Source organism: Schistocerca cancellata, chromosome 6 (genome assembly GCF_023864275.1).
Source record: "Schistocerca cancellata isolate TAMUIC-IGC-003103 chromosome 6, iqSchCanc2.1, whole genome shotgun sequence".
In the NCBI taxonomy this organism is placed as follows: Eukaryota; Metazoa; Arthropoda; class Insecta; order Orthoptera; family Acrididae; genus Schistocerca; species Schistocerca cancellata.
The window spans coordinates 148,001,792-148,016,476 of NC_064631.1; the positions used below are offsets into that span (position 1 = coordinate 148,001,792).

The 14,685-nt window shown below is 41.3% G+C and overlaps 1 protein-coding gene across 3 annotated transcripts in view; it reads right to left on the reverse strand.

The window, feature by feature from the left end:
• Positions 1 to 612: 612 nt before the first annotated feature.
• The window catches only part of LOC126190833 (speckle targeted PIP5K1A-regulated poly(A) polymerase-like), a 186,270-nt gene continuing 172,197 nt past the window's right edge, over positions 613 to 14,685 (reverse strand). For all 3 annotated transcript variants that reach the window (XM_049931410.1, XM_049931409.1, XM_049931408.1), the window contains one exon: positions 613 to 1,835. In XM_049931410.1, the coding sequence (XP_049787367.1) occupies positions 1,304 to 1,835 (532 nt within the window). In that variant the 3' untranslated portion in view covers positions 613 to 1,303. The remainder of the gene's footprint in view (positions 1,836 to 14,685) is intronic.

Below are 14,685 nucleotides of genomic sequence, written 5' to 3' on the forward strand. Positions count from 1 at the left end.
CTTCCCATTTTTTCTTTTCAAATTTTCTACCTTACCTTCCTGGATAAGGTATCTTAATAATTCACAATCTGACCAAGGGAATCACATTTTTTTTGTGATGGAATTCTCTCAAGTTCAGAATGGGAAACTAGTTTACCTTCAGATTATATGCAAGGGGATGCCATCATCACCCAACTGATAATCTAGAAGTCTTACAATAGCCCTACATTTTCTAGGGAAATATAATCATATTTTTGCTTTGTTTTCAGCTGCACACTGTATCAACATAGCAAGCCATGATGGCTGATGTTACAAAGCCAGATCAGCCAATCATTCATATTGTTGCTTTTGCAACTACTGGAAAAGAGCTATTTCTACGGAACCCTCTTCACAGATACGTTATCAATGTGACTGAACCAAAGGTATGGCTATTCGACAAGATCCATGATTTCGTGTGTGTGTGTGTGTGTGTGTGTGTGTGTGTGTGTGTGAAGCGGGAACAGCCAGGTATGTGTCACTAGACTGTGATATACACACAACACAAAATATCTGAATTGTTCCATGTTACGTAATATAATTTGAATTTTACAATCATCACTAAATTCTTGGAATTTCTGATAAGCTATGCACACACAAAATTAGTTCACTAATTTCAGAGTCTTTATTATTACTTGACATGAATCAAATATATACAAAATATCTACTCTCTGTGATTGTAAAAAAGCTACTGTATGGAGGAAGAAACATGAAACCACAGGTAACTGTAACTCTCTGGAGATACTACAATTGGTGAAAGTAACTAATATACCTGATGACTCATGAACAATAGAAAAATTGATAAATCAGCAATTCAAAAAGTATTTGCTGGTGTGACAGAGCTTTCTCAGTAATATATGGAATATTTAATCAAACTTACCACCTATAAACAAACAAAAATAATTTATTTAGATTTAGTTTACATACACTGCTCCAGTAAATATACCTGTGTATTTCTGCAAAAAAATCTTCCAGCACAGCAATATAGATACAGAGATAACTGAATATGCTACATAAAAGAATTACGTGTTGCCAATGTAAAATCAAGAGAAGTTACACAATAAAGAGTCTCTGGCATCATAATGCCTCACATCTGTATTTTTGATACACTTAAACAAGGAAAAAATGGAATATTACTTATTTCTAGAACTTCCAGATATTACCAGTTCACTACACTCTTCTAGTCCACACACTAGTTTCTCACAATTAAACTTTATGAACTGGAGAAACACTCTTAGTATTCTAGATTACAAGATGATGAGTTCTAGGTAACTGACAACACTTCATTTCACCAACATCCAGATGTCAAACTTCTACTTGCACCTATTTGCATGTCCCCTGGAATATAAACACCTGTAACACATCGCAGTGAAAAACCAACCTCGAAAGCATTATTTATCCATAATGGTAATAAAGTAACAAGTGCGTGTGCCACAGTTGAAAACGGTTCTGTTTTCTTATCGAGGTTCTCGAACAGACAGCGAACCATCTCCTTATCTTCATCCACTTTTAGAGTAAGGTAGAATGAAACTTCCCCACTCCGGAATGATTGCTCCAAGTACTTTGAAATTAGGACTTCACGCTCCATTGGGTGGATGGATGGAGCCAGCTCAAGTTCAACAGCAACCTTCTTCCGCTGCTGCCAAGAGCATACAACGGGACATCCCCTGCATAACCACGTTTTTGTCACACCCTCTTCTGAGGTGGTTTTACTTGAATTCCACTTGCTGGAATTGCTCTCCTCTGACAGTCTAGGTACTTTTGCTCGAGGTTCCCAGAAATTCTGTTCCGCTGGAACATCTTGAGGTTCAACTTGCAACCTGCACACATTATCAGAACGTGTGATAGTAGACCCTACAAATAGTTTATTATGACTTTTTGATATTGCAATTTTAAAATTTTAGCTAATAAGTTATTTATCTCTCAACTCTTTTATCAACTTCCCAAATCACTAGTGAATTAGTCAGAGATGAAACACCTATGTACAATGCAGGCTATAATTGTGATTCATTACTGACTATATGAAACATGAGGTATAATTACACAGAAAAATTACATTATATATTTATGAAGGCAGTTCAATAAGTACACATTTTAGGAATAAAGATGTAAGTTTTTACACAAACAAATTATTTATCTTCCAACATATTCCCATTTTACAGAGATACAGTTTTACCAAGATCACTATTTACATCTACACCTATACACGAACATCTGTCAAGTCCATGGCAGATGGTACCTCCCATCATACCAGTTATTAGGCTTTCTTCCTGTTCCAGTCAGTCACATGCAGAGCACGAGGAGAATGATTGTTTAAATGCCTCTGTGTATGCTGTAATTGATCTAATCTTGTCCTTACGATTCTTATGTGAGCGACATGTAGGTGGTTGTAGTATATTGCTTGTCATCACTTAAAGCTGGATGAAACTTCGTAAGTTGGCTTTTCATGAAAGTTTACATCTATATTCAAGAGTCTGCCAGTTCAGTTTCTTCAGCATCCCTGTGACACTCTCCCATGGGTCAAACAAACCTGTGAACATTCGTGCTGCCCTGCTCTGTATACGCTCAATATCCTTTGTTAGTCCTTTTCGATACGTGTCTCACACACTTGAGCAGTATTTCAGAATGGGTTGCACGTGTGATTTGTAGGCAATCTCCTTCACAGGCTGATAACATTTTCCCCATATCCTACCAAAAAACTTAAGTCTACCACCTGCCTTACCCTTGACTGAGATTAGCTGATTATTCCATTTCATATCCCTACTGCTATTATTTTTTAAACACTCAAAGAAAAGAAAATGAGAAAAAAGGGTGGGATTATGATGATGACAACCTCTGAGAGCACGAATCCCAGAAGTAAGCCACATCGAGTGAATATAGGGTAGTGTGGTAGCAATACAAGCAGCTTTGTGTTCACAAAATTTGGTTAACACTGTCACTGTGAAATAGCAGTTTGTGTTTGCCAAATGGGGTCACGTTTTTTCAATTACTTGTCGCAGTCCAATATCTCACTTCAGTATTGTCCAGTTATCAGTTTTTTCTTTCTCTAAGGAGTCTACATGTGTGACACTGATCACATCTCAAAAAACTGTCACCATAATTTTTCTGGCCAATGGGACTGAGATTGCCTTCTTTGGAGATGATTCACTGGAAGCAATTCTTGTTTTTATTGTTGCTTGGTTTCATGGTTTTTTTTTTTTTTTTTTTTTTTTTTTTTTTATCTTTCTCTTGTCAAAACAGAATATTCTCTTGGTGTCACTTAAATTATGTTGAATACCACTTTGAAATTTGAGTGTTACACTCATCTGTTATCCTTCATCAACTATTGTGCGTACAAGTTGGGCCGTCAATTTTTTTCATTGCCAAATTATCATGCACAATATTGTTATTCCTGCTGACACACTATTGCCTCCACGATTTTGTGTACTTCTGTTTGACAATCATCCAGCATCATGTTGTGGACATTTTCAGTTGTTTCTTCAGTAACATCTGCTGGGTGCCCCGAGCAATCCGTATCGAAAATGGATGTTCATCAATGTTCACATTTATTTGCACCAATATCTAACTGTTGTCTGATGGTGATGAGCCATCACAAATCGCATCCAATTTTGCTTTTTACCACATAACACTTCTCCTAGGAAATCGTTTTGGTATTTTCCTTGTGAGAACAGATACGGTTCAAACCAAACTGTTTATCAAATCCCAGCAATGGTGCTGATGTCCATACTGCTGAAATCCATCATCATCACCACAAATCTATTCACTGGATGAACGTCCCCTTTTTCCATCTTGGTGATCCCATGCAGAACAGTTATTAAAATGACTACTGAATCAAAATTAACCTATGAATCAGTGTCATTTTTGTTAGGTTGGGGCTTACGTTCATAGGGTTTTTGTTTTGCACGTTGGTATTCCAGTTGCTATGCACTTATTTATCAATTGTCAGTTTTTATTTGTAGTTCACCATAACTATTTGAGTTTACATATTGCCATTTTGTCATCTGGAGATAATGAGTGGAGCAGTGGATTGCTATAAAATGAAGTGCAAGTGGAAAAATCAGAACATTTCTGACATATTCTTCTGTTTGAGTTCAGTAGAGGGTTGACAACAACAGTGGCGGAAGCAGCCAGAACCATTTGTGCCATATATGAGACAAGCTTGTGTCTGTGTATATGCGGATGGGTGTGTGTGTGCGCGCGCGCGAGTGTATACCTGTCCTTTTCCCCCCTAAGGTAAGTCTTTCTGCTCCCGGGATTGGAATGACACCTTACCCTCTCCCTTAAAACCCACATCCTTTTGTCTTTCCCTCTCCTTCCCTCTTTCCTGACGAAGCAACAGTTTGTTGCGAAAGCTTGAATTTTGTGTGTATGTTTGTGTTTGTTTGTGTCTCTATCGACCTGCCAGCGCTTTTGTTTGGTAAGTCTCATCATCTTTGTTTTTAGATATATTTTTCCCACGTGGAATGTTTCCCTCTATTATATTCATATGTCTTCAATAGAGTTGACAATATTCAGTGCCTAGCACCAATTAGGTCAGGGCTGGCCACAGTGTACCAAATTTCACGCCGGCCGGATGTGTGGACTGTGTGCGAGCCAAGGCTCAGCTTGTCTCGACTTTGCTCGGTCCTTCTTGAAAGTACCCGGTACAGTTTAGCACTTTGGTGTGGCATTTTTTTGGTCGGCAAAACTCTTCAGTTCAACAGAGTTGTGATATCAATACTGTTTATCCTTCAATATTTATTTCTGGCATGAAGGATGTTCACATGTCCAGTGGCTGTTTACACAAAAAGGGGCCGTGTAGCAAGCTATCACCACAAGTCTGTAAAAATGAATGGGAATGACAACAGATGGTTGAGAATTCTCAACATATATTAGGCAGTCGCATAAGCAATGTGTAATGTACATTTGCTATGTAATGACATAGCAATACCACACACGAAGAATTTAAAGATACAATGAAAAAGCAAAAAATTTAACAATTGGGATTCATTGTTCCACATATCAAGAAGCACATTGTTCTACACTACTGGCCATTAAAATTGCTACAACAAGAAGAACTGCAGATGATAAACGGGTATTCATTGGACAAATATATTATACTAGAACTGACATGTGATTACATTTTCACGCAATTTGGGTGCTTAGATCCTGAGAAACCAGTACCCAGAACAACCACCTCTGGCCGTAATAACGGCCTTGATACGCCTGTGCATTGAGTCAAACAGAGCTTGGATTGCGTGTACAGGTACAGCTGCCCATGCAACTTCAACACGATACCACAGTTCATCACGAGTAGTGACTGGCGTATTGGGACGAGCCAGTTGCTCGGCCACCATTGACCAGACGTTGTCAATTGGTGAGAGATCTGGAGAATGTGCTGGCCAGGGTAGCAGTCGAACATTTTCTGTACCTACAAAGGCCCATACAGGAACTGCAACATGCAGTTGTGCATTATCCTGCTGAAATGTAGGGTTTCGCAGGGATCGAATGAAGGGTAGAGCCACAGGTCGTAACACATCTGAAATGTAGCATCCACTGTTCAAAGTGCCGTCAATGCGAACAAGAGGTGACCGAGACGTGTAACCAATGGCACCCCACACCATCACGCCGGATCATACGCCAGTATGGCGATGACGAATACATGCTTCCAATGTGCGTTCACCGCAATGTTGCCAAACACGGATGCGACCATCATGATGCTGTAAACAGAACCTGGATTCATGCGAAAAAATGACGTTTTGCCATTTGTGCACCCAGGTTCGTCGTTGAGTACACCATCGCAGGCCCTCCTGTCTGTGATGCAGCGTCAAGGGTAACCATAGCCATGGTCTCCGAGCTGATAGTCAATGCTGTTGCAAACGTCATCGAACTGTTTGTGCAGATGGTTGTTGTCTCGCAAACGTCCCCATCTGTTGACTCAGGGGTGGAGACATGGCTACACGATCCGTTACAGCCATGTGGATAAGATGCCTGTCATCTCGACTGCTAGTGATAAGAGGCCGTTGGGATCCAGCACGGCGTTCCGTATTATCCTCCTGAACCCACCGATTCCATATTCTGTCGTTGGATCTTGACCAACGCGAGCAGCAATGTCGCGATACGATAAACTGCAATCACAATAGGCTACAATCCGACCTTTATCAAAGTCGGAAACACGATGGTATGCATTTCTCCTCCTTACACGAGGCATCACAACAACGTTTCACCACACAACGCCGGTCAACCGCTGTTTGTGTATGAGAAATCGGTTGGAAACTTTCCTCATGTCACCACCAGCACCAACCTTGTGTGAATGCTCTGAAAAGCTAATCATTTGCATATCACAGCATCTTCTTCCTGACAGTTAAATTTTGCGTCTGTAGCACATCATCTTTGTGGTGTAGCAATTTTAATGGCCAGTAGTGTAAATTTGCAAGAATGCAGCACCTGAAGAAATTGATGCTAAGAACAGTGAAATTTCTGAAGTCACTTGCTTTATTCTGCTGTCAATTGCAACAGTTTTCGATGGAACTGAATCAATAGTATGGAAATCTTACACCGAGGTGACAAAAATCATGGGCTACCTCTTAAAATCGTGTCAGACCTCCTTTTGCCTCAAGTAATGTGGCAACTCGACATGGCATGCACTCAACAAGTAGTCTGAAGTTCCCTGCAGAAATATTGAGGCATGCTGCCTCTATAGCCATCTGTAACTGCAAAATTGTAGTTAGTGCAGGATTTTGTTCACAAACTGACCTCTTGATTACGTTCTATAAATGTTCGACGGGATGCACGTCAGGAAATCTGGGTGGCCAAATCATTCACTTCCTCCAGCTGTCCAGAACGTTCCTCAAACCAATCGCAAACACCTGTGGCCCGGTGGGATGACATCGTTGTTTGGGAACATGGAGTCCATGAACAGCAAAAACTTGTCACCAAGTAGCCGAACATAACGATTTCCAGTCAATGATCTGTTCAGTTCGACCAGAGGATCCAGTTCACTCCATGCACAGTCCACTCCACGCAGACACAGTCCACTCCACGCAGACACAGTCCACTCCACGCAGACACAGTCCACTCCACGCAGACACAGTCCACTCCACGCAGACACAGTCCACTCCACGCAGACACAGTCCACTCCACGCAGACACAGTCCACTCCATGCAAAAACAGCCCATGCCATTATGGAGCCACCACAAGCTTGTATAGTGCCTTGTTTACAACCTCGGTTCTTAGCTTTGAGGGATCGGCAACACACTTAAATCCTACCATCAGCTCTTATCAACTGAAATTGTGATTTATCTCAACGGGCCCTGTTTTTCTAAATGTCTGGTCACAAGCCCAGGATAGATGTCACAAGCAATGTCGTGCTGCTAACAAAGGCACTTGTGTTGGACATCTGCTGCCATAGCCCATTGCCACCAAATTTGTTGTATGTCCCACATTCACTTTTGTGGTTATACCACGCTGTGTTGGGTGTCTGTTAGCACTGATAACTCGATGCAAACACTGCTGCTCTAGGTTGTTAAGTGAAGGCTGTCACCCGCAGCATCATCCGTTGTGAGAGATGATGTCTGAAATTTGGTATTCTCAGCACATTCTAAACATTGTGGACCTCAGAATATTGAATCCTGTAATGATTTCCAAAATGGAATTCCAATGCATCATGCACTACCTACCATTTTGTGTCCAAAGTCTGTTAATTCCCATCGTGTCACTAGAATCACATCAGAAACCTTTTGCACCTGAGTACAAATGACAACTCTGACAACACATTGCGCTTTTATACCTTGTGACACGAGATTGCTGCCATCTGTATATGTGCATACCACTATTCCACGACTTTAGTCACCTCAGTGTATATATTATTGTGAAGTACATCGATAAGTCAAGGGACATGACTGGAATGATTTTTCAATTTAATACTCACTATTGTTGAACTTATGAAGGACAAAAGAGTGGAGGAATGAAAATGAGAACATCATCAGGAATGAATTGGTCGACCTTGTATTTTAAGTGGACTTCACTGTACATTGCCCATTGTAAGACATAACAAGGTGAGAAACAACTTCTTTCTGATTTGATGGGGATGCATTTAAAAAGAAAATCGCATTGCAGATGGGACACTTCCTAACACACACAGTCCAGTTCCCTAAGCTCACTGGCATTAAAAAGAAAATGTGAGGTTTGAAGAATTCATTATGGTCTTGAAAAAATTCCGAAATGTTTTGAGTGTTCTGCCAATCTTAAATCTGTTTTCAAGACCATTTGAGGTGAAAGCATCCCTGTGAATGAGAAGATGTAACTGATTGGTCTACAAGGTAATTACAATTTTAAAGACAAATTCTTTTACATTAAAATTATCCAGGGTGTCTACTTGTAGAGTTTCCACATATCCATAATGAGGTTGCAAGAGTGCTACAATATTTCAATCACCATATGTGCATGAAAGGGTTTTTTTTTATTTTTTTGTATGAAACTAAATAAGTTACAATTACATGTCAACCTCAGTGCGAGAATCTGTGAAACAGTCTGCACCTGTACGTGTGCTGACAGTTCACACCAGATGAAAACAATATCATGTCTTCAGTGCGCGAAATATAATTTACTAATACTGAAAATTTGTTTCATTTGTAACATATGTTGTTAAGAAATGTGAAATATAAGACCAAGCCATATGTAGTGCAACTGCACTGCCATTTAAATGTGGTGTTTTCACACTTTCCTCTTTCTCGTGCTCAGAGACCATGCTGTAGACAAGTGCCGTGAGGTAGACCACTGTAACACTCATGTCAGGATATGTCTCACAAGCCAAATTCTTGATACCCCACGAATTAGATTTAAAAAAAAAAAAAAAAAAAAAAAAGGAAGGGTGTGTGACACAGCTGTGCATTGGATTAATAAAAAGAATTAAGAGCTACATAGTGAATTGGTCTGGTTGAGTAATTCAGGATGAAAAATACAATACAAGATCTAGCTAGTAATATGTAAAAAAAGTGTCACATTTTTAGGAACACAGATTATTATTTATTTCTGCATTTACATTAGCTGGAAGGATTAAGGCTTCAGATCCTCCCTTATGTATAATCAAACACCCTTTGACAGTTGACATGACAATGTGCACTGTGCACAGTTGTACATCACAATAACAACAATAATAAAAGTCGTATTAATCAATATGCATATTAAAGCAATCACTTGCACTCTTTTCTTTATCAACTGTGTGGCGACCCACAGTTACCACACCAATCGCTCCTCACCATCTGTCAGGTGTCAACGGGATGTGAGATGCTGGCCAGCAACTTGTCTTCTGATCTGCCCACACCAGCACTTGGCAGTAAGCTCAGCCACCTTGAAGGGACACCTTCAGATATTATGGACAGCCACACCTCCTGGGTGCCATGCAGCCCTTGCACAGCACCGTCATACAGAGACAACTATGATTTGGCAATTTAGCATGATGCTATGAGCATTCGTCCTTATTTTGTTAAGTTTTATACAACTGATAACTACACTCTGCTCAAGGACCTTGGCTTGTTCATTCTGCACCAACCTAGCACTGTACAGGGACACTGTATTGGATGGAATTGTGCTTTATGTATTAAAATGATTGTCTACTTACTGGTGTTCTTTGTCTTGCATGCTACAACACAACTGGTGATAAGTAAGGTTTGATTTTCATGTATATATCATCAAAACTGCGATGTCAACAGGTGTGCTCTTGGGGGTTGTCCTCCTGAGTTTCCTTCAACAGCAAGGGCATGTGGCTATGTTGGAGAGAATTAATCTAGTGATGCAGCCTCAAAATTTGCCAACCTACCCACTGCCTTTCCCCACCTACGTACGACGAGGCTGCTGAGGACTGTGAATTGTATGAAAAATACCTACAGCAACATTTTGCAGCCTTCACAGCAATGGGCACTGCTTCCATTAAAACTCTTTTTCTATCATCAATCTCTCCCCAAATGTACAACTTGTTAGGGAAGTTAGCCGCCAACAGGATCAGGTGTTTATCATTCTATGATTTGTCATTTACTGACTTCATACCACAAACATACCCATGTCATTTCCAAGAGTGTGGAGTTATCCAATGCAGGAAGCGACCTCATCAGTCATACTGCGCTTGGGCAGAAGAATAGCAAGGGTTAAGCTGCAAGTGTCATTTTGTTACTACTCAATCTTGTGTGGACTCCATGGTTTGGGATACTATTGTTAGGTTCACCCACATTAAGAGGTCTACTGAAAAGTGCACTGCAGTTCAAAGATTTCTCCTTAGAAGCAATACTCAAGATACCACAAGCATTTGATGTTTCTTGAGCCACTGGCAGCCAGTTCCGTTGGGCCGACATAGCTGCTGTCAACTCTGACAGCAACAGGTTTACATGTTCGGAAGAAGAAGTTGCGGCAATACAGGATGCCCGGCCGCATACTCCGCATTAACACTTACATGGTGGAAAATTTTCCAAAAGACGCTGCCCTCCTGCCTTACTAGTTTTGCTCAACACGACCAGCCAGAGTGTTCATATCGTTGAACATTGTGCCATCTGCCATATATGTTGTAAGAAAAGTCACACTGCTTCTGTGTACAACACTTGATCAGCATCTGCTGTGCCTCCCACACCTAAATCTAGGATGTTAATGCTGTTAAGCACGCTACTGTTTCTAACAAACTATTCATTGATGTGCACATTGATGGTACTCCCACATTTCTTCAGGTGGATATTGGTGCAGCTGCCTCACTACTGAATTCTAATACATATCTGCACCTTGGTTCCCCTCTACTGTCGAATACCTCCAACTGTCTTGTCAGCCACAATAAACATCAGATTCCTCTTCTTGGTCAGTTTACTGCAACAACATACAAAGCAGTGAGCAGTGATCCGACGAGTAACATTTTTGGTCATGGACAGTGACTTTACAGAAAATCGTTTTGGTTTGGATGCTTTCCATGCTTTTGGATTTATAGTCTCAGATTCCATTCCATTTAGTGTCTGATCTTGTATCCTATCAAGAGTTGGATGCTTTGCACAAGGAATATTCATCTTTGGCAAGGCTAAGGATTACATAGCACGCATTTCTCTCAAATCTATGACATAGCACCGTACCGAACTGTACCACTCACACTTTACGGCCAAGCGAAAGAAGAATTAGACCAATTGACTGACCTGTGAGTAATAGAACCCATTTAGTCTGGTCAATGGGCTACACCACTGGTCACTGCTAAGAAGCCAACGAGTAAACTCAGTCCTTGTGGTGACTTCAAGGTGATAATTCATAGTCTGTGGTTGTTACGTACCCCATTCCTCATCTGGATAAACTTATGACAAAGGTGGTGGACGGACAATACTTTTAAAAAATTGACTTGTTGTAAGTATATCAACAGCTGCCACCTGATGACAAACCACATCAACTGCTTGTTGTGAATATGCCATATGGCTACTGCTGATATAGCCACTTGGTTTTAGGTGTTGCAAGCGTGTCTGCTATTTTTCACCACTACTTGGAACAACTAGGACAGCATGTTCCTCATTATATCTATTACCTTGATGACTTTGTATTAGCAGTCCCACCCTCAAGGGCATCTTTGCAACCTTTGTCTGTTGTTTTAGGTCTTGAATGATTTTGGTCTTTACTCCAATTTGGAAAAGTCTCAGTTCTACTAACCCTCTATAGAATACCTCCCATAAAGGGATCTAGCCAACTGACAGCCACATAGTGGCTATCGCAGCCCTCCTGCACCCTTCAAGTGTGACTGAGTTCCAAGCAATCTTGGACAAACTCGTCCACTACCACAAGTTCCTTCCACAGGCAGTTTCAATTCTCTATCCTCTAAATCAATCGTTTAATAAATATGTGGCATTTGAGTGGACACCAGCCTGTGATCGCGCATTCAAGACAATGAAAAAGAGTTTGCGTTCCAACCCATGTTTGGCCACCTATCTGCTGGGGCTCCAGTTCCTGACTGCAATGGATGCATCACATTACAGCACGGGGAGCATATTGTCCCAACATTGTGCTGATGGTTCGGAACAGCCAATTGCTTTTGCATCAAAGGTGTTTAATGATGCACAGAAGAATTATGCCGTAATAGAGAAGGAGCTCTTCCTATTATCTACACTATCGAGAAATTTACTGTGATCCTATATGGTATTAACTCTCATTTGGTAACTGATAGCAAACTATTAGTGTCTCTGTTTGGTTCCACAGCACACTTGCTGGACAAGACAGCCCTTAGGCTGCAATGATGGGCCCTGTTCCTGAGCAGGTAAAATTATGAAAGTCACTTCTGTCCCACAGCTCCACATTCAAATACAGATGCTCTTTCACATTTGCCGAGGGGACTCAATCCTGGTTCTTATCAAGTACTTTGTTTTCATCTCAATGAGGAAGCTCACTGGATGTCCCAATTACCATTCCCCCACATCCTTCAAGCAATCAATGATGACCCCGTCCTTTGTTGGGCGTGCCGATACGTTCTGCAGGGTGGCCTGACCAGCGTTTAGCATGTGTGTCGCATCCCATCTGCAATTATTTTTTGTTATGACACAAACTTACTATCATTGATGGTGTTATTTTTTGTCCACAGAAAATGCTGTTCCCTGGGTGGCCGGGCCAAGCAGCATCTCTCCAGCACAAAATTCTTTGACTTCTGCACCAGGATCATTGGTCCATCTCACTAACAAAGATGCTGGCTCCTCCTCATGTGTATTGGTCCAGCAGAGACCAGAAGATAGATAACTTAATTCCTGCCTGCTCTAACTGAGCAGGTAATCAGGCTGCTCCCAAGCAAATATAGTGTTAAGAAGTTGATAATGGGATAATGGCAAGGTATTGGCAGTGTTTCTAATTCAACTTCAGCTCAAACTCCAGAAGCAGTTGCAAGCATTTTGCAGAAAATTACTACAATCAAAAGAAAAAAAAAAAAACCTCTGGTGGCTTTTGCAAAAGATAGCAGTTAAATGTACTTCTTCTGAATCTGTGTCTAAATGTTTACACCTGAAACCTTACCACATTTCAAGTGTTCGAGCATAGCTTGCAATTTGTTGTAACACACAATATAGAGAACACCAGTTAACCCTGGTCACTGCTGAGTTAACAAGACAAGATCAGTGAATGGAGTGTAGTCATAAGTTGCATAGAATATTTTTTTAAAATTAATAAGAGTGTTCTCCACTCTGGGGTTAAATGGCCAAATCATAGTTATCTCCAGATGGTGGCAGTGGGCAGCGGTTGAGTATGCCACTCGGGAGGTGCAGCAGTCCATAGTGTCTGAAGGTGCCAGTTACTGGCATCTGAGCTTTGCTGCCATGTGTTGGTTCGGATTGATCAAGAGAAAATGCAAATGTGTTCATGTTGATTTCTTTGGCTCCTTCTTGCATTCCTATTGGTTGGTGGTCATCAACACCTACTCCTGGTTCCTGTAAGCTGTCAACTGCCACTCCATGCGGCAGAGGCAACAGTACAAGCTCCTCACGTGGATGTTCTGCATCAAAGTGCTATCCTGGGACAACAGTCCTCAATTCATCTCTCAAGACTTTTCATGATTCCCATGCTCACAGTGGTACATGCTATATGTGTTCACCCCATTCCACCACGAGTTGGCAGGGAAGGCAGGAGGGAATGTCTTGTCCACTCATTTAAGACACAGATGAAGAAGTACACTAGTGACACTCTGGTGGATGAAGCCCCTCATGTTTATATAGTTTGTACAGGTCTATGCCTATTTGCAAGAAGAATCCGGCAGAACTCCTGCATGGCCACCAGCAACAGATGGTGCAGGGAAGGGCCCATCCAGCAACTTCCAATTACCAAACTTTTCTCCTCTCCTCCACCTCCAGAAACTGTGTAATAAGTAATTTCCTCATATTGTTTCTATCAAATAGGAGTAATGTCACACTAACAGAAGTTCATCACAACAATGTTAAGAATGCTGTATCCTGCCTCATAGTGAAGGCAACAAGAAAGAAGAATTCTGTCATTTACTTTATTCTTTAAACGTAACAATCTATCATCAAACTCGAAGCACTATTTTAACTGTTTCACCTGCAACTCTGCAACAAGGCATAGAACAATGGTTCACATCTTTAGAAGCTGATGAAATAGGATACTGAGAACCATCATGACACATGTTGCTTGGATGACCGATGTCCAAGACCGTCAGACATAACCACTCGGCACTGAAATCCAGCAACACATGCAGGCATGCCATCTATGAAGAAAACTCTACCCTTCTGTCCAGAACCCCACATATCAGCCCCATTCAGTTTTGCTCCCTGTGTTTCAGGGAAGAAATGGGTTGATGCAGATGGTCAACAAGTAGCATCCACCACTGGAACCCACAAATATTGGGATAATGAATAATCTTTCAGTGGTGTCACTGCCAGACACCACACTTGCTAGGTGGTAGCCTTTAAATTGGCCGCGGTCCGTTAGTATCTATCGGACCCGTGTGTCGCCACTATCAGTGATTGCAAACCGAGCGCTGCCACATGGCAGGTCTAGTCTAAAGAGACTCCCTAGCACTCACCCCAGTTGTACACCCGACTCTGCTAGCGATGGTTCACTGTCTACATACGCTCTCATTTGCAGAGACAACAGTTTAGCATAGCCTTCAACTAAGTCATTTGCTACGACCTAGCAAGACGCCATATTCAGTTACTATAATTACTATCTTCAAGAATGTATTCTGAA